The sequence below is a fragment of the Schistocerca cancellata genome, chromosome 1, assembly GCF_023864275.1.
Source record: "Schistocerca cancellata isolate TAMUIC-IGC-003103 chromosome 1, iqSchCanc2.1, whole genome shotgun sequence".
Lineage (NCBI taxonomy): Eukaryota > Metazoa > Arthropoda > Insecta > Orthoptera > Acrididae > Schistocerca > Schistocerca cancellata.
Genome location: NC_064626.1, coordinates 1,077,651,800 through 1,077,672,466, shown reverse-complemented (window position 1 = coordinate 1,077,672,466; position 20,667 = coordinate 1,077,651,800). Strand labels below are relative to the sequence as shown.

At 38.4% G+C, this 20,667-nt stretch overlaps 1 protein-coding gene across 2 annotated transcripts in view; it reads left to right on the top strand.

Annotated features, from left to right (window-relative positions):
- Positions 1–20,667, top strand: part of LOC126090883 (mitogen-activated protein kinase kinase kinase 4) — a 201,103-nt gene that overhangs the window by 103,458 nt on the left and 76,978 nt on the right. For both annotated transcript variants that reach the window (XM_049907019.1, XM_049907018.1), the window contains exons 13-15: positions 9,587–9,700; positions 12,494–12,674; positions 19,901–20,062. In XM_049907019.1, coding sequence (XP_049762976.1) covers positions 9,587–9,700; positions 12,494–12,674; positions 19,901–20,062 — 457 coding nt within the window. The remainder of the gene's footprint in view (positions 1–9,586; positions 9,701–12,493; positions 12,675–19,900; positions 20,063–20,667) is intronic.

Genomic DNA, 20,667 nt, shown 5'->3' with positions numbered 1-20,667 from the left:
AGTAACCAAGTGACTATTACAGTTTGCCTGTTTCTTTAGACTTTTGAATTCCTGTCAGTTTTCCCTTAACTCAGTTGCTATATCCAGGTAACTATCTCCCTGTAATTTTCTTTGGGCATTTACATCAGGTGACACTTAATGAACAATTTCCATGACTTCATTTCATGATACTTATAAATCATTGTTAAACTCCTCATTAAAACATCTGTAATTTTTAATCAGTTCTTCTTCTAATGTTAATTTTAAATTATTTAATGGATCATTAATATCTCATTTTAAATGATTTTTTTTATTTTCAACCTGGCAATATAATCTTACAGTCATTTGTCGTATTAAGATTTAATTCAGCAGTTCTGTGTGTTCTGTATTATTTTGGTAGAAGCTACAAAGGCAGATGATGAAATTATCTAACTTTCTGTTTTGATGGTTTAGTTCTTTATTTAAATTGTCCATTCTGAGTTCTAATTCTTGGTTTGATTTGATATCTGTATGTGTAATTCCTCATTAAAACCTACTATCAATTTTTTAATATCATCTAAGTCATTACTGGCCATCTACATATATACCCCACAAGCCACTGCATGGTTCAGGTGGAGAGTGTTGCATACCACTTATAGTCATTTCCTTTCCTGTGACATTCACAAATAAAGCGATGGAAAAATGACTGTCTGTATGTACCCATACAAGCCACAGTTTTTTTTATCTTCATGGTTCTCGTGCAGTTTGTAAGTCGGCAGCACTAGAATCGTTCTACACTCAGCTTCAAATAAAGTTTCTATAAATTTTCTCGGCATTGTTCTGGGAAAATAACGTCCTTTAGGGATTCGCATTTGAATTCATGAAGCACCTCCATAATACTAACCTGTTCATTGAACCTACCAGTAACAAATCTGGCAGCCAGCCTGTGAATCGTGCCAATGTCTTTCTTTATGTCTTTTGAGTAGTACTCAAGAACAGGTCACACTAATGTTTTATGTACCATACCCCTTACAAATGAATCCTTTTTTCTAAAATTCTCCCAGTGAACTGAAGTCAATCATTTGCCTTCCGTGTTACAGTTCTGACATGCTAATTTCATTTTGTAAAGCTTTGCATAATTACACCTAGATATTTAATCGATGGGACTGTGTCGAGCAACACTCTACTAATGCTGTATTCGAAAAATACAGGATTGTTTTCTTGCTCACCTGCATTAATTTACATTTTTCTGCTGATCCTCCTTGGTACACAAAACATGTCAGAACACTGTTGCAGAAAAAATGAAAAAAGCATGCCAAATTTAGACAGATGCAAAATCTCCAAGACTGGCGATCATTTACAGAAGCTCGAAATCTAGCACGGTCATCAATGTGATATACTTATAATAATTTCCACAAGAAAACTTTGTCTCGAGACCTGGCAGAAAATCCAAAGAGATTCTGTTCGTATAGGAAGTATGCTAGCAGCAACACACAATCAATGCCTTCCCTGCATGATAGCAATGGAGATAGTATCAAAGACAGTGCTGCCAAAGCAGAGTTACTAAACGCAGCCTTCCCAAATGCCTTCACAAAAGAAGACAAAGTAATTATTTCAGAATTCGAATCAAGAACAGCTGCCAACATGAGTGACAAAGAACTAGGTATGCGTGGAGTAGGGAAGCAACTTAAAGCACTTAATAAAAGCAAGTCTTCTGGTCCAGAGCGTATACTAGTTAGGTTCCTTTCAGAGTACGCTGATGCAGTAACTCCATACTTAACAATCGTATACAACCGTTGACTTGACGAAAGATCTGTACCCGAAGACTGGAAAGTTGCGTAGGTCACATCAATATTCAAGAAAGGTAGTTGGAGTAATCCACTAAATTACAAGCCCAGATCATTAATGGTGATATGCAGCAGGATTTTGGAACATATATTGTGTTCAAACATTATAAATTATCTCGAAGAAAACGATCTACTGACACACGGTCAACATGGATTTCGGAAACATCGTTCTCGTGAAACACAACTAGCTCTTTATTCACATGAAGTGTTGAGTGCTATTGACAAGGGATTTCAAATTGATTCTGTATTTCTGGATTTTCGGAACACTTTTGACACTGTACCACACAAGCAGATTCTAGTGAAATTGCGTGCTTATGGAATATTGTCTCAGTTGTGTGACTGGATTCATGATTTCTTGTCAGAGAGGTTACAGTTCGTAGTAATTGACGGAAAGTCATAGAGTGGAACGGAAGTGATTTCTGGCATTCCCCAAGGTAGTGTTATAGGCCCTATGCTGTTCCTTATGTTGTGGGGAAGGCTAACCAGACTGCGTTTTATTGGCAGGACACTTAGAAAATGTAACACATCTACTAAGGAGAATGCGTACACCACACTTGTCCATCCTCTTTTAGAATGTTGCTGTGTGGTGTGGGATCCTTACCAGCTAGGATTGACATTGTACATCAAAAATGTTCAAAGAAGGGCAGCACGTTTTGTGTTATTGTGAAATAGGGGAGGTAGTGTCACTGACATGATACAGGATTTGGGATGGACATCATTAAAACAAAGGCTATTTTTGCTGCAGAGGAATCTTCTCACAAAATTCGGATCACTAACTTTCTCCTCTGAATGCAAAAATATTTTGTTGATGCTCACCTTCATGCCAACCTTATCACCATGATAAAATAAGGGAAATAAGAATTCATGTGGAAAGCATAGGTGTTCATTCTATCCACATGCTATACAAGATAGGAATAATAGACAATTGTGAAGTTGGTTTGATGAACCCTCTGCCAGGTACTTAAATGCTATTTGCATAGTATCCATGTAGGTGTAGATGTAGGTTGAAAGCAAGCTGCCATTCATCACATCATTTAGAAACTTTGTCGAAGTCATCTTGTATCCTTCTACAGTCACTCATCTTTGACACCTCCCATACACCACAGCATCATCAGCAAACAGCCTCAAATTGCTGATCACCCTGCCATCAGATCATTTTTTTTTATTTAGAGAACAAGAGTGGTTCTATTACACTTTCCTGGGGGACTCCTGATGATACCTTTGTCTCTGATGAACGCTTGCTGTAGAGGACAACACACCAGGTTCTGTTACTTAATAACTCGTCAAGCCTCTCATATAGATGGGAATCTATTCCGTATGATCGTACCTTCTTCAACAATCTGCAGTGGGGCACCGTGTTGTACAGAGTTTATATAAAGTAATGAGACTGAGTTTGTGTATCAAAATGTATTGTAGATATCGGCACAGCCACTTAGTACTCTTCAGTATATGGCCCTTGAGAGTCAACAACCTGCTGCATGCGAGACTTCCATTCTTCAAACGCTGCCGTGAGCACTGAGTCTGGGATGGCCTTCAAAGCCCTCATTGTAGCAGCTTGGACCTCCTCCAGGGTCCCATGACGGTGTCCCTTTGGGAAAGTTTCTAGTTTGGGGAACAAAATAAAATCTGGTGTGGCCACATCAGGACTGTAGGGGGGCTGGGGAATCGTTGGAATCCCTTTCTTGGCCAGGTAGCTGGCCACCATGGAGCAGGTGTGACTCAGCACGTTGTCATGATGCAGCTTCCATTCATCGACAATGGCTGGCCTCATGCATTGGATCCTGTCTTTCAGTCTCTTGGGCACTTTGCAATAAAAAGCACTTTTGACAGTTTGGCCTTGGGTCACAAATTCATGATGAACCTTGCCCTTGACGTCAAAAAGCACAATCAGCATGGCTTTCACCTTCAATTTGCACATGCGAGCCTTTTTTGGACGTGAGGATGCTGCAATATGCCATTCGACACTCATGCGCTTTGTCTCCAGGTTGTACTGAAACACACAGGTTTCGTATGTGGTGAGAACACCTAAAAATTCCAGATCAGCTTCAAGGCTCTGGAGATGGTCTTGGCAGGCGTGCACATGTGCTTGCTTCTGAACGTCTTACAAAATCTTGGGAACCATCTTGGCACAGATCTTCCTCGTCGACACTTCTTTCGCGATGATGATGTGCACTGTCATTTCATCTAGTCTGAGGTCTTCTGCTCTCATCCTGACATTCATCCAACAGTAAGTGTTCAATTAAAAGTGCACACGGTCGATGTTTTCATCAGTTTTGCTGGTTGACGGGCGTCTGGAACAGTCCTCATCCTCAACGCTGTCCCGGCCATCTTCAAAGCTCCTCACCCTCCTGAAAACCTGGTCTTTTGACAGGCAATCACCACCTTAGGCTTGCCGACACATGTCCAATGTTTCAATACCCAATTTTCCTAGTTTAACACAAAACTTGATGGTGTAAAATTGCTTGATCGTTTGCTGCATGTTGTGCCAAGACCAACGACTTTGCGACTTGCCCACTCAATGCACGATGCTGGTGAGACAAGAGCCCGCTGGCGACTGGCACGCTGCGCATTTTCGGCCAGACATCCCTCACCACCAATCCCTCCGGGGTGTGCACGCTGCGAAGTACAGTCACGTCAGCAAAAAATCAGTCTCATTACTTTTTATACAAACCCCGTACACTTTCAAGGAAATCTAGGAGTGTGGAATACCTGTTGCCCTTCATCCATGGTTCACAATGTATCGTGTGAGAAAAGGGTAAACTGAGTTTCGCAGGAGCATTGCTTTCTGAACCCTTGCTGATGTGTGAGCGTAAGTTTCTCTGTCTCGAGGAAATCACTATACTTGAACTGAAAATATGTTCAAAAACTCTTCCATGTTTACTATTATTTGAACTGTTAATTTTTAACAAGAAATAGGTAATTTTGTCTGTTCTTAATATTCTTTCATTGACAAAATTTCAAACACTGGCTCACAAGTGGTTTATTTTGGCTTCCTTTACCATTATAATCACCTTATGGCTTCTTGTTGTTGTCATTGTCTGCTTCTGCACTGACAATAGGCAGTGGCAGAACTGGGCAAGAGCAGCGTCAATGCTAGTATCACTTGGCAGCTGCAGTGGCGGTTCATGACTGCAAAATGTAAATACAATGTGGGAATGGATGAGGCACTTGGTGGCGCCCGTTGCTGCCATAAACATCAGTCTCCAAAATACATCAGTTCCAGTTGTTCTAGTGCAGGCTATTTAGACTATTATGATGGAACACTATTAATTGCAACACATTACTTTTCTTGAGTGCTCATTTCTTTTTGGTCAACCTCCCAATTCCTTAGTCTTCTGTTCAGTTGCAGGATATAGTTGCTCCCTCTCCCCCTCCCTCTACCCCTCCCTCTCCCCCTCCCTCCCCCTCCCTCTCCCTCTCCCTTCCCTGTCTTTTTCTCAGTAGCAGATTCAGTGACCTGTTTTTTAGAACGGGGAGCTAATTGTAAGTAAAAAAATTTAATCATATGTCTTTTTTTTATTTCATAAAAATACAGTCCAGTTTTTTGCTAATATAATATGAATTTCTTCATCTGAGTTATACAGTGGTCAACAAAACACTTGCAAGCAAACCTCTCCCAATAAACTCAATAACAATCATTATTATTAAAAGAAAAAAGAAACAAAGAGCTGCACCTATGCAGTGTTGTGGAGCTTGTACCCCAACATCCTGGACCCATGCAGCAAGTGCAACAGTGGCCAGTCTGTCAGTCTGTGATACATAGAAGATGAACGCTAATCAGATGAAATGCTCACTCATCTCATATGAAATAAAATAAAAACAACCAAAACCAAATCATTATGAAAGAAAAATTAAATATATTAAATAATAGTCCACTGAAACACAGTTGACACTACAATTGTAAGTAAGTGCATAACTGCAAAATTAAGGGTAACCAAAGAAAATTTTGGAGTAGGAATTCAAAGTTCAAGGATAAGAAATAAAAACTTCGAGGTTTGTCAGTTACATGTAATCCTATCGGTTAAAGCAAAGGTCTTGGAAGAGCATTTGAATGGAATGCACAGTCTCTTGAAAGGAGGACATAATATTCACATCAACAAAAGCAAACCAAGATAACGGAATGTGGTAGAATTAAATTAGGCAATGCTGAGGGAATTAGATTAGGAAAAGAGACACTGGATGTCGTAGACAAGTTTCGGTACTTGGACAGCAAAATAATTGATGATGGTAGTAGTAGAGAGGAAATAAAATGTAGAGCGGCAATGGCAAGACAAGGATTTTGGAAGAAGAAAATTTAATATAGATTTAATTGTTAGAAAGCTTTTTTCTGGAGGTAATTGTCTGGAAGTAAAATGTGGTCAATAAGCAGTTTAGAGAAGAAGATAACATAAGCTTTTTAAACATAGTGTAACAGAAAAATGCTGAAGATGAGATGGGTAGATCAGTAATGAGAAGGTACTGAATAATATCGAGGAAAAAGGAAAGTTATGACCTAACTTCGCTAGAAGAAGGGATCGGTTGATAGGACACATTCTGAGACATCAAGGTATCATAAATTTAGTATTGGAGGGATGTTCAGAGGGTAAAAATTGTAGAGGGAGACCAAGAGATGAATTTAGTAATGGATGGAGATTCATGTACTTAGTTGAAGGTGAAGAGGCATGTGCAGGGTAGAGTAGCTGGGGAGCTGCAACAAAATAGTCTTTAGACTGAAGACCACAACAAAACTGAAAATCCTTTATGAAATAAGACTGAAAAATAAATGACTACAGGATCAAAAAATTATTGTCAGAACCCTCTTTGTTTCATAAAATAGTTTCCTTTTACCTCAGTATACTTTATTTGGCTTTTTATGGTGTATTTAAGTTTAGAAACAATGAAAATTTCTTGAAGTCTGCAGAAGACGTACTAACTTAAATTGTGATCTTGTTAGTGTGAATGTCCTCCTCTTGAGCCATTTCTTCATATTTGTGAAGTCAAAATTAATTGCAAAGGTCAAAATTTTGAACATAATGTAGATGGATGACAGTTTTAGCCCCAGTACTTACAACAGCGCGACACAAAATCTCTTTCTTTGCCATGTGAAATAGATTTACTTATTTTGAAGCGTATTACCTGGGGATACTTCCATTGTGCATTGTGCTACATTAGACATAGTCATGTTTCAGCAGATCAGGAAGGCCCACTCAGAACAATACTCATACCCATAGATCACAATCTTGACTCACATGCTATTGTACATATCTCCTCCAAGTGCCCCTCTGTTCCAAATATGTCCTTTCTGTCAAGAGGCTTACTTTCCAGACCCAAATCCAAATTTATCCACACTGCCCTAGTTAAAGATATCCTCTCAATTCATCCATTGTACATTTACAAGCAATGTAACTTCCAGAAGATGAAAATTGAATGTCAGAAACTGATTTTCACTGATGAGCGTACCTCTTAAGGATTGAAGCAATTTGAAACTTCCTGGTAGATTAAAACTTTGAGCCAGACGGGGACTCGATCCAGTGATCTCTGCATCACGTGGGCAAGTGATCTACTGCCTGAGCCATCCAAGTACAGCCCCCAACCCATCCAAGTTTGAATCTTGGTCCAGCACACTGGTTTAATCTGTAAGAAAGTTTCAAATCAGTGCACATCCTGCTGCAAAATGAAAATTTATTCTTTAAACAGTCTCATGGGCTGTTGCTGAACCAATTCTTCAGACTATCGTTTCTTCCAGGAGTGCTAATCTCAAGTGATATACAGGAAAACGTGGAAAGAAGGTGCTGGCAGAAATAAGTCTGTGAGGGCAGGTGGTGAACAGTATTTGAATAGCTTAGTCACATGTGCCTGTTAAAAGAAAAGGTGTCCCCAGTTCTAATACTAATTCAGCAGGAAGTTTCATTAGGTATTATATTGTTGTAAATGGGGAGACATAATCTGAGGCTCAGAATGTCAAGTGTACTTGAAGGTAGTGTGATGCAGCCATTGCTGTTCACGTTTTATAAATGATGTAATGGATAACATTTGTAGCTGTGTCAGTTGATTTGGTGATCATACAGTCATATACTGAGAGGAGACATAGCTAGAAATTTGGTACAAAATGTAACGAGACTTCAATTTAATCAGCACGTAGGACAGAAATATCAAACTAACTCAAATCGTGAATAAATGTAATGCAATCCACTTAAATGAGTGAAAAGATCTGATACTGTTTGACTGAGTGATACACAGTCACTGGAACCAGTGAGAACTTTCAAGTACCTGATAGTATCTATCTGCAGTGATTTTAAGGTGGAACACCATGCTGTATGGAAGTTAGGTGCTAGGCTTAGATCTATTATAATACTTCTAAGGAAGTAGGTAACACAATACATGCATGAATGAGGTTGCTTACGAAACTCTCATTCAATCAATTCCTGAGTAAAGCTCATCAGTCTAGGCTCTTAATGAAAGCAATAGAAAAGGTTCAAAGAAAAGCTGTTTGATGTATTTACATACTTTTTTATTTAATGTGAAAGTATCACAGCAATGCCAAACAAATAGCAATTGAAGACATTAAAGGAAGACTTTTGCAAATCAGCCTTACTCACAAAATTCTGAGAATCCACATTCCAGAAAAAGTCGTGAAAGATACCATGTCGTCTCATGTAGTGACAACAACACTAAAATTAGAGAGATTTGGGCCCCTACAGTGTGGTACCAGTAGTGGTTCATCCCGCAAATCAACCATGACTGGAGTAGGAAAGGGAGAAAATTGTACTGGTACGATTGTACCTTATGATGCAAACCAAAGATATTGAAAAAATACTTCCATAAAATTTAGTAATACTGGGGATGATTAAATGAGGGACATCAGAGTGTTTTATGGTTGATGACCAAAATGTATGTGTTCGTGTTGCCAAGGTAGCTAACTCTTTAACTAACTAATACTGTGGCAGTTGACCTGGAGCCAATTTTACCAGGAGCCTTTTTGAATCCTGGTGGTTAAGATGATTTCATCAGACATATTTATCAGTAAGAGAAAGAGAGAGAATGCTGTACCATGATTGCCACCAGTGCACCAAGGTCAGGTTTTGAATCACAAATCTCTTTGCGGTGTCTCTTGAAGTGTCAGCATGTCTCACTGTTGAGTGTGATGCATTAGTCAGATGGAGACCTTACAGGTGACAAAGCCCCCTCCCTTTTTTCCCATTGCTACTCAGGAACAGCAACTTACTAGGCAGCATGAGTTTTTCCTCACTCTTCCTGATCAACAACACAAAAGTGATGCTACAATCGTCATGTACTTCTGACATTTAACCATAAAAAAGTTACACTTCAGGCACACACACACACACACACACACACACACACACACACACACACACACACGACAGTGAAAAGATGCTGATTAGAGCTGTAGAACTCCACAACCAACAATGTCACACAATATTTTCATTTTATCTCCATGTACATTTGTTGTGTCTTATACTGTTTTATTGGAGTATTGTGCCAAAATTTAGTTGTGAACTTTACTAATGTGCTGCCATATGTTTCTGATTTCAGTTACTGCAAGAAAATGGATTTACAGATAAGAAATAAAATAAATTTTTTGTTTATATGTGGTATGCACATTTTATATTGATTTGATATGATCTGTTGGTCATATTTATCTTCAGTTTGTAAATAAGATTTATGTGCAATGTTAGTACGGTGTGACACTCAGTTTCAGATATTTATTAATTGATACTTATTCTCCTGTTTACTCTGCAGTTATACAGACTTTAAAGCAAATATTGCAATTTAATTTTCAGTCGCATTGCAAGGGGGATGTTGGAAGCTGTCGGAGAATATCTCACTACGAGAGTAAAAGAACTGACAAAAATAATTCACAATGGGGATGAATCAGATGAGGACATTTCAGTGAAGTAAGTCAGTTTGATATTTTTACTAGCTGACTGTTTGCAGTTGTCAAATTATTTAAAGATGTTCATGACACATGGCTTAATTAGTATTTACTTTATTATTATTCAAGTAAATACTCAAGTGCACATTATGAATTTATTTACATAAATGTGTTTGTTTTACAATTCATGATGTGTACCTCAGAGCTTAAGAGGGAGAATCTGAGCATTATCAGTAGAAGGCTGAGAGGTTAAAAGACAGTTTACCTGAAATTAAACTGTCAATGTCACTTGCAAATTTGGTATCTTTTTAGGTAATTATACTTAGCCATCAGCTAAAGAAAAATTTATCACAATCTGAAAGGATTCTATCAGCTGTAGAGAATGATTTCCCAAGTGTTTCTTCGTAGAATTGCACATGAAATGTGAAAAGATAAAAGTGTAATTGTTATTTGTAGACTACATTAAAAATCGGAACTGCCTTCTATTAACATACATATACACCATCATGAGGTGTGTATTTAGTTATATAGACGCATTCACTCAGTGAACGCTTAACAGAAATATCATTTACACTTAAAGGTCATACTTAGACTCTGAAGCAGAGGACAAAAGCTGAAATACTGAATTGCTTCTTACATAGATGTTTCACTGAAGGAGACTGTACTGTAATTCCTCGTTTCATTAATTTCACAAATTCCAAAACTGCATCCCCGGAAGTCTATGAACTTCTTGATGATTCTTCAGATCATCTGTGATGAGCAATAGACTTCTAGATTGAGTTTTATGATCCATATTTGTTCATTTGTTGTGCATTTCGCACCATTTTCTCTCATTTCTTCAAATCATTACTGTTTCACCATACACTTCTTTAAGCAGATGGTAAATTTGTGCCTGTTTCAACTTCCATCCTTGAAATTTGAATAACATCTCTGACCTCACAGGTGACAGGACTTTGTATCACATAGTTCATTTTAAGCAGTCACAGATTGTTCAGTAGCAGCTTCCTTTTGACTTGCAGTATTAGAACACCGATACATGATAATGAATAAAATGATACGGTATTATTAAGTAGCTTGAAATCAGTCTCCATAGTGGGGATGCCCAGTATCTTGCTATTTCTTGGAGCATCCTCATAATTGATACTTCGGTGTAGAGTGCTGTACTTTTTTTACACTTTTCTCCTTATACAGTAGATGTAAACACTGTGTTCCACAGAAAGATGCTTCCTTCAGTAAGGTTTTCCACTCTGCAGAAGAAAATAAATTGCTGCAGAAATTAGCATTCATTTAATTAGCAGAATTATGATGATGACTGAAGTTGACACAGTTTTCGTTATAAACTGATCAACTTATCTACAGTTGACAGCATATTGCTTTATTGGATGTAATGTCTCATCTGTAATTTGTTAAACATGGCTTGGTTACTTATAGTGTAATACTTCATTCTTTGTGACTGAGTAATGCTGAAGAGCAGGTGTTGTTGTCCATGGTAAATTTATTGTGTGTTGATAAACCCCATAAAGTAATCATTTCACTCCTTTGAAAACTCTGTGTCATGCCAGTTAATTTTGAAATTCACACCATTGATGTTGATGGATTCGTGATGACAAATATTTTCAGTGGAACCTAGTATCAGAATATGCTTTTCAGTTTTATATAACGAGTAATGCAGAATTGCACCCAATGCCAAAGACCACTCTCTTCAGTGGCAGTAGAGCCCTACGTGCCACATCTGCAGTTCATGGCCTAGTGGCTAATGTTGCTGCCTCTGGATCGCAGGTTGCCAGATTAGATTCCCATCTAGGTTGTGGATTTTCTCCACCCGGAGACTGCTGGGTGTGTGTGTTGTCCTCATTATTTCATCATCATTCGGGAAAGTTGTGAGACCGGACAGTGAAACTGATGGGTGCTGATAACCATGCAGTCATCATCATCCCTACCTGCCACAGCACAAGCATCATAGCGTGTGCAGTTGCTGGATACGCATTATGAGAAATAAACAGTGGGACTATAATATGCAGTAGTAGTTATTTATCTTGTTCTACAAACCAAAAAGAGGTATAACTTTAGGTGAAATACGTCATTTATTAATTACTTACACAAGTACTGTAAGTGATAATATTAACAGAGGGTGTCTCAAAAAAAAAAAAAAAAAAAAAAGGCACCAACAAACTTTTGTGACAGGTTCCTTGTACAAAAATAAGAAAAAATGTCTAGTAAATGTGGGCTCTAAAATGTGTACTTTAAGAGGTATGAGCAATAGTTCATATTCAGTACTATGAAACAGATCTCTTCTGCTGCAAGGTCATTGCTTTCCATGTTTTGGGAGAAGAAAGGAAAAAAGTCTGGTAAACATGGGGTCTAAAATACATACTTGAAGAGCTATGAGCACTTGTTCATTTTCGCTAACGTGAAGCACATCTCTTCTAGTGAACCAGTGCTCTTAGCTCTTAAGGTACATATTCTGGAGCCCATGTTCATTATAATTTATTTATTTTGTGGTCCATACAACCTCCTCCCAAAATATGAAAAGCAAAGAGTTTGTGGTAGAAGAGATGTGTGTCATAGCGTCGAAAATGGACAAGCGCTCATATTTCTAAATGAATACTTAAGGAAAAAAACACACTGTATGTTCACAATAGTATTTTAAGCAATAAAGTATTTTCATCTTAAAGAAATTTTATGTAGTTGTTCCTTACCTATTTATTTCTTCTTGTGTGGTGGTATGTGTTGAATGTGTTGATGCACTGATTGTTTTATTTTTCATATATTCAAAATAGAAATAATTAAAATTTATTTATGCACATTTGCACAGGCAAACAGCACTGTCCGTCTGCAGGGAAATCCAGTTCCTGTACACTGAAGCACGTGATAGGGCATTAAAGGCACTGGCATTTGCAAAAACGCTGAGGAAAGACTTAGAAAACCCTGAGTTCCTGAGCAGCATCCACCCTTCATGCAGTGTTATTATTGCTGGTTCGCTGCAGGAACTTAAGGTTTGTATTAGACACTCCCCACCACTATAACTTGTAGCCTTGGCTGCTGTTAAATGAAATGTAATGTGGATCATTTTATTTTTGTTGATAAGTTTTTAATTATTTTTTCGTGTCTTATGATTTATCAAATCCTACTTCTTCATTAACGTTCATTACCGTATCTAGTGCCACACCCGAGTGTAGCAATCATCTAGAGCCTCATGTTTCAACCAAGTAACTGTAAGTAAACACAGCATGTAGAAAAGTGGCACTTCGTCATATGTGTCATCTCCTTAACACAATTATTCACTTCCTGTAGTCAAATGTGATCAGAAATGGGAGATAAAGCCTGTGTATGTGACCAGATGTCCTCTCCAATGTAGTGCCGTACCAACTGAGTTGTCCAAGCAACTTGCTCTTTGACATAAAGCTCACATCTGCATTCTTTCTCTTGCCTTTCAAAATGCCAGAGCAACTTTTACACTAACAGAATGAATCTTCTATCTCCCCCCCCCCCCCCCCCTCTCTCTCTCTCTCTCTCTCTCTCTCTGTTTCTTTCTTTCTTTCTTTGAAAAGTTGTTGAATGCAGCCATTAATAGTTCTGAAATCCATTTATTTATTCTTAATGTACATAAAGTGCATGTGTTCAGTTTGTGATAATTTTATGTGCCTGTCCCATGCATCAAATTTTCATGTTCATTACCCTAGGAGGAGGACAAGACTGTAAAAGATACTACCAGAAGAAGTAAGAAAGCCATTTGGCAGGTGGAAAGAGAAAGAAAATCAGTAGAAGTAATAAGAGTAGGGGGAGAGGTGGTGAAAGCAAAATGTGTAAAATTTTTCTCAAGAGTTTTTACAAAGAAGGCAATAACAGATATTTGGAACAATGCAGTATTTGTTGTAATCCACAGGAAAGAGAATGGGGAAGATAGGAACTGCCAGCTCATTAATCCTTTGTGATATATAGGATTTTTACAAAAATCTTTACTGATTGTATCGAAAAGGACTTTAAACTGGAAAATACCTAGCTGGCCTCTGAAGGTGGTGCAACACAATGTACTATTTACAGGTTGTCAACAAAGGAATTAAAAGAAGCACCAAAAATCAGTTTTTGCTTCCTGTGGAGTTTTTATCAACTACGAGAAAGCACTTGGCACAACAAAAACTGTGATTGGATTGAATAGCTTCTAGCAAGAAGGAAGTCTTCAGACATAAAAGTTATAGGACAAAAATGAACTAGTAATTAACCTTGGAAATTCCATGAGGCTTCTTGTGGATGATGATGATGATGATGATGATGATGATGATGATGAGTACTGTTGCAGATTAGTGGGCTGTCAGGATTAAAAGGACGGAGAGATTGATTGTGCTTGGGTCAGACATTTTACGTAAAACATTTAATAAAACTGTTATTAAATTTAACACTAATCCACCACAGCTTGCCAAAACCAATTTATATGGGCTCACAGTTCAAGAAATATGAATTTAAGACGAAGCCAGCATTATTTCAAAAACTTAAGTTTTTATGCTTGAGAATCACTTAACGAAACAGTTCTTCAATTAACATATCTGAAGGAACAGACTCCACACTTTCATATAATTGATTTGCCTCGATGGGCAACTAATCTACCTTCTTCAGTGTGGATGCACATTTATATGTGACCCCTGCAAAAATCTCTCGGAGCATTCGTGGATGACGTGGACAGGTGGACAGGGGCCATGGGTAGGTGGCACAAGGTGGGAACGTTGGTCGGCTGAGAAGCATACCGAGATAGTCTACGCAATTGCAATAAACTCCGTGTCTGGGTGGCACAGTAGTTAATGCAGATCTCTAGTAAGCAGGAGACCATGTGTTCGATTCCCAGTCCAGCACACATTTTCACTCAATGCTGCTGATTCCACGTATAGTCCAGATGCAGCTGACATCAATAGTCCCTTTCCTTTCTTCCCCCTCCACCATCAATTTACATATACTGTATCATAGCTGCAGATCCACGTAATGTTTTTCTTTTATACATGTGCAAAAGAACAGACAACACCATGCATTCATATAATATGAACTTTCATCCTGTGGCTGTCTTCGGCAGATTATTATGCAGATGTAGGGAATGAAGCTGCTTAAAGACTTTACCAGCAATCGTAAGGAAAATTATCTCTCAACACTTCCAACGAACATTAGAAAATGTTGTTATAATAGATACCTTATATTTACAATAGTATAATGCGTAATCAGTGTTAGCTTCCTTTGTTCGCTGTGTGCTGCACCAGCGCCACTCTCCTTCCCACATGTGGCAGCCATTTAGTGCACCGATTATTTCAAGTAATACATGGAAACGGAATTGAATCTGCAACGGACTGTAATTAATATCCTGCGATCACTGTTCTTAACACCAAGGCATTTCAACACTTCTTCCTTTTACTACAACTGCTGACCGGTGTAAATATCAGTACACAGCCTAGTAAATGCTAGTTAATGACATGAGTGCAACATGGATTCTGGAAAAAAAAAGAGCAAGCAGAAATATCAGTGTCCTAAGAAACACTCTGTGAGCTTTAATGCAGGAACACAGCTCAATACCATACAGCTCACGACCATCCAATACAGAATTCAGCAACTACACTGATGTCCAAAATTAAAGCAACAAAACACTATTTCCCCGTCCTGTGTCTAATTCACCTTATAATCATACAAACTATCAGCAGATGTCTGTACAATCGTCTTCTGCGCGGAAAATGGCACTCCGATCAGTGGACAATCATATCAACGATTACATCAGGGCACCTGTCAAATGCGGTGATGTTTATCAGGTAGTACCACATCCACAATGACTGTGTACACAGTCACTGACAGTGCAGTATGTCACAAAGACTCCCTGCAGTGGAGGGCAATAAGAAGAATGGAGGCAGAACAGTCGCAAACTGATGAGGCCCAATAGCTTAATGTGAACAATGCTGTTGTTTATCGGATGTGGCAACAATTTATAGAGACCGAAACAGTACCCCAAATACCAGGGCAGGGCTGACCATGTATGAGGTCAGAAAGAAAGGACCGTTATTTGGATGTAAGGGCACGATGGTACTGCCTTAGCACTGCAAGGCAATTGGCATCTGACCTCGAAGCTCCCTCTGGATGTTTTATATCAAGACAAAGCCAGAAGGCTTCGGCAGAGTGGCCTTTATTGTGCGAGGCCTGTCGTATGTGTACCTCTGATGCATCTTCACAGAAGGGAATGTGTAGAGTGGAGTCGTCAATGTGCCACCTGGGCAGTCGAACAGTGGGCCAAAGTTCTACTCACAGACGAGTCCTGATTGGGTCTGGAGAGTGATTCTTGACACTTTTGCATCTGGAGGGAAAGTGGAACATGATTTTGGGCCCCCAAACATTATGGAAAGAGACTGATATAGAGGAGATTCTCTAATGTTGTGTGCAGAGATTATGTTGACCACATTAACACCTCTTCATGAAATTGTATGGATGAATCGGAGATTTGATTGCTGTCCGGTATTGTGATGAGATCTTGCGACCTTATGTGTGGTTGTTGTGAGCTGGTGCGGGCCCAGACTTTGTGTTGATGGACGATAAGATTGATCTCATAGAGCAAGAGCTGTTGATGTTTTCTTGGAAACGGAAGATATTGCACATATGGCCCGACCTGCTTGCTCTCCCATTTTGAATCAAATAGAGCATGTCTGGGTTGCACTAGGAAGACAGGTTGCATCACTTCAGCATCCACCGACCACTCTACAAGACTTGTGAGCAGCTCTCCAGTAAGAATGGGCATTATTGCCTCAACCTGAGATTGGTGATATTCACAGCAGGTCTGTCATGTCAGGCCTTTATTACTCCCAAAGATGGTCACACCCCATACTGAACACATTAACCAATTGTTGGAATTTGTGTGCAAATCTGTTAATTTGGAAAAAAAATGAACATTTTTGTCTACCATTATGCATATTGCAGTTGTTTACATTGGGTATTTCTACTTTACTCTCACCTGTTTATACTATTTTGTGGCAAAATAAACCTTGCAAAATCTCTGTTTGTTGTTTTAATTTTGGTCATCATTGTATGACATCGCTTTTTAACATGAAGAACAAGCATAGCTCAGGCTCGCTGCATACACCACAAATGCGCACTCTTCCATCACACAGGCCCAGCAGGATACCAACATCCGATATACAATCTTGCAGAGCATAAAATTCAGGGCATTAACCAAACCATCTGCAGACATCTGTTTATCAGCAAAGCCATCGCAAGTGTCCTCTTTCTCCTCTCACTCTCTACTGTCATCATCAGCTTCATCCTTAGTGGCCCACAGATAAACCCTCTTTCTGGCAGCAATCTCATAAATTTCAGACAGTGGAAGTGTTGCCAAGTTAGGTCTTACATTGGAACAGTGCCAACCCTGGGACAATCAGAGAAACTGCAATGCTAAGAAATTGTGGCAAGGTCCAGGAAGGTCTGCAGAGGATTGACCCTTGGTGCAGGAAGTGGTAATGTATTTATCTGATTTTAAGAGGAGGTCTTTTTTACCAGATTCAAAATTCAAAAAATATTGGGTCATCTTATATTCGCAGATTACACAATTACTTCTGAGATCAACATTTTTAAATTGTTTAATAGATTAGTTTAGGGATTGTCTTACATTTACAGATAAAGCTTTGACTATTAAAATTCCATAAAAATTTATTTTGATCCGTCCCGTAGGGTAGAGCATAGCAAACAATACTTCCATTCAAATAAGCTTGAGATTTCCCAATAAGCCTTGCTCAACCAATTCTGTGAACGCTACCACGAGGGATATGCGAGAAACTGTCTACTAGTGACTACAACAGTCTAATGCTCTGCTTAAAAATTGACAATTTTTTGAAGCACCAGAGGAAATAACATTAAATTGTATCATTGTACAAACTTTTGTTGTTTTTGAACAGGTTTGTAATAAAAGTTATCATATATATGGATACCATATACATACATTTAGGCTGCTTTTTAAGTATAGGTAGCATTCAAAAGCGAAAATCTCCTTCAGAAACCTTACTTGATTCTAAACAGTATTTTATTTATGTATTAGTTACTGTTATTACAAGTGATGTGCACTCTCGAAGATGTTTCACTGTTGCTCTAGAGCAGCACTATTGAACATTTCATAGTGCACAGTGAAACAAGCTTGGCTGTGAGTGAGCAGAAATTACTTCATCTTGCCAACCATGGGTATGTCTACTGCTGCGTACTTTGGCTTTTTATGAACATCTATGACATTAAGCTGAATTTTGTCTGAATCCATTTGCATTCAGAATAAAATTTACTTTAAAATTTGACAAATATTCAACAGTAGTAGACATTTCTGCAGCATGTGCTAAAAGTCTAGATTGGGGCCAGTGGCATGCTTACATGTTTCATGCAGCAATGTTGTTGACAATCATCGTGATGTTTGACAGGAACAATTGGAGGTGTATTGGCTACTGGTTCCACACAGCCAGTGAGAGAGTGGCAGGCAGACAATATGTTAGGAAGCAAGAGATGTTGTATCATTACCACATCAGTAAAAATGCAAAATTCACTATGTTTTCGAGGGGGGGGGCAACAGCTGTGTTCTCGAGCCCCACCAGAATCGCAACCTCATAAATCACAACATATTCGGGAGAAACAGCCAAACATTTGTGACAATGAAGATATAAGATTCATAGCTGTCTTGTTAGGATAATAACAATGATGAGGGTGAAAAATAGTGATACCACAGATGACAGTCTAAGTAAACAAAGAAGGCAGTGAAGCTAAAAATTAATGTGAAAAGTTTCATTTTGTTTATTTTATTTCTCCTTTTATTAAAAAGGTAGACAGTCAGTAAATGGTATAAGTTTCAAATAGACATATGTTAACAATTTAGGTAGAGAACGTTTGTAATTTTGATTAGTCAGAATATGTAACATATTGCAGATACATAGAGAAAAGAGACCCAATATTATATGGTCACGTGCATCCAGACCAATCACTGAAAGCAGCTACTTCCCTAAAACATCTGGGAGTATGCATATGGAGCAGTTTGAAGTGGAGCAACGTCATAAATTGATCACTGGTAAGGCAGATGCTAGATGGGGGTTCATTGGAAGAATCATCAGGAAAAACAGCCCATCAGCAAAGGAAGTAGCTCACAAAACACTCGTTTGACCAATACGTGAATACTGCTCATCAATCTGGGATTTGTACTAGATCGGATTGACAGAGGCATTGACCAATACGTGAATACTGCTCATCAATCTGGGATTTGTACTAGATCGGATTGACAGAGGCATTAGAGACGATTCAAAGAAGAGCAACACATTTTATTACAGGTTCATTTAGTAAGTGCAAAAGCGTCGCGGAAATGCTCTGTCAACTCCAGTGGCAGATACGGCAAGAGAGATGTTCTGCAGCATGGTATGATCTGTGTTAAAATTCTGAGTGTGCGTGTTCCTAGAAGAGTCAGCCAGTAATTTGCTTCCTCGTATGTATGTATTGTATAAAGACCATGAAGATTTAATTAAAGAGATTCAATCCCACATGGAAGCTTGCCAGCAATTGTTCTTCCCGCAAACCATACATGACTGGAACAGGAAAAAGGGAAGTGACAGTGGTAGACAAAGTGCCCTCCGCCACACACAGTAATGTGGTTTGCGATTGCATCAAGAAAATGAAAAATTCGGAGTTGAGAAAGGAGCTAGGAATGATGACTTGAGTCCACTAGAACGATTACCTGCAGCTTTGGAAGAAGCCTTCATATCATTAAACTGCAATTATGCATAAATGAATCTTATCTGAAACGCGTTAGATTTCCAGGCCGTCATTAGCCTAGGTTGAAATATTGAAAAGCACTTGTATGGCAGTATTAAGCACAGTAAGACCAAAAACAGGACAATAAAATCAGTGTGCCAATAAGAAAATGGTACAGGTTAGTGATGAAGGTATTGAAACAGTTGGCACTTGTGTCCTGTACTTGGTAAAGTGATCAGAAGTTGTTTCACATGCAATAATGTTGAATAAATAATAGAACTATTACTATAGTCACAATTACTATTCAGATGATCCAGAACACACATTTTTTTGTCTATTGGTTACAATTATATGTTTTCTCAGCTTGAATTAAACAGAGAGGCAACTTGTTCCATAATGTAGTCTGTATATTGATTTGTACTGTGTAATTGTGTGGAGATAGATGTTGTAATGTTATTTTACAGCTGAAATATAAACAAAACTGCGGATTTTGTAGGCACGTGCTGTTTCCCTCTGTTCCGACATTACTACTACTATACGACTTGTGGAAGACACTTGTGATGCTCATGACATGACTGACCTTGAGGAATGTGACCGATTACAAGTTCTGAATCGCTCAAGGGAAGTCTTACATTTTGGGTACAAATTTGGATTTGAGGTAAGCAATCTTCATTTGGTTGAATGCATATCATAAACAATTTTTATTTTCTTTGAAGTAGTCAGAATCACAAACTTCAATAATGTTTATTGCACTTCAGTACATCTTCTGTTGGTTACCTTTCACTACATATTATTACTTCAGTAAATGTCAATTACATACATCTTGCTGAATGATACCAGTGAACAGGTGTTTAAAGGATAATGTAGTAATGACTTGAAAATTTATGATTAATAATGTTTTGTGGCTGAGAAGTGTGCTCTTGATACATGTTTCATTTTTAATTTAAAACAACATTTCAGGATCTTTATGGAATGATATCTGCAAAAGAACAGACTGTCAAGCCTGGGATTAGAATTCTGTTTGAAACCTTTTAACATTGTTAAATGCGAAAGAAAACTTGATTTATGTGTTGTGCAAGCAAGAATGTCCCAATAGTTAGTCACTGAAAAGTGAAACAGTTATTTGCTTAATGATTATATTGACCTCAGAATATTCTGTTCCAAGGGTAGCAAAGCCCGTAGCAAAGAATATATAACAAAGATCTGTAACAACATAATTATGTCAGCACGTCATCAGTGTAGCATTAATAGATTAACACAAAC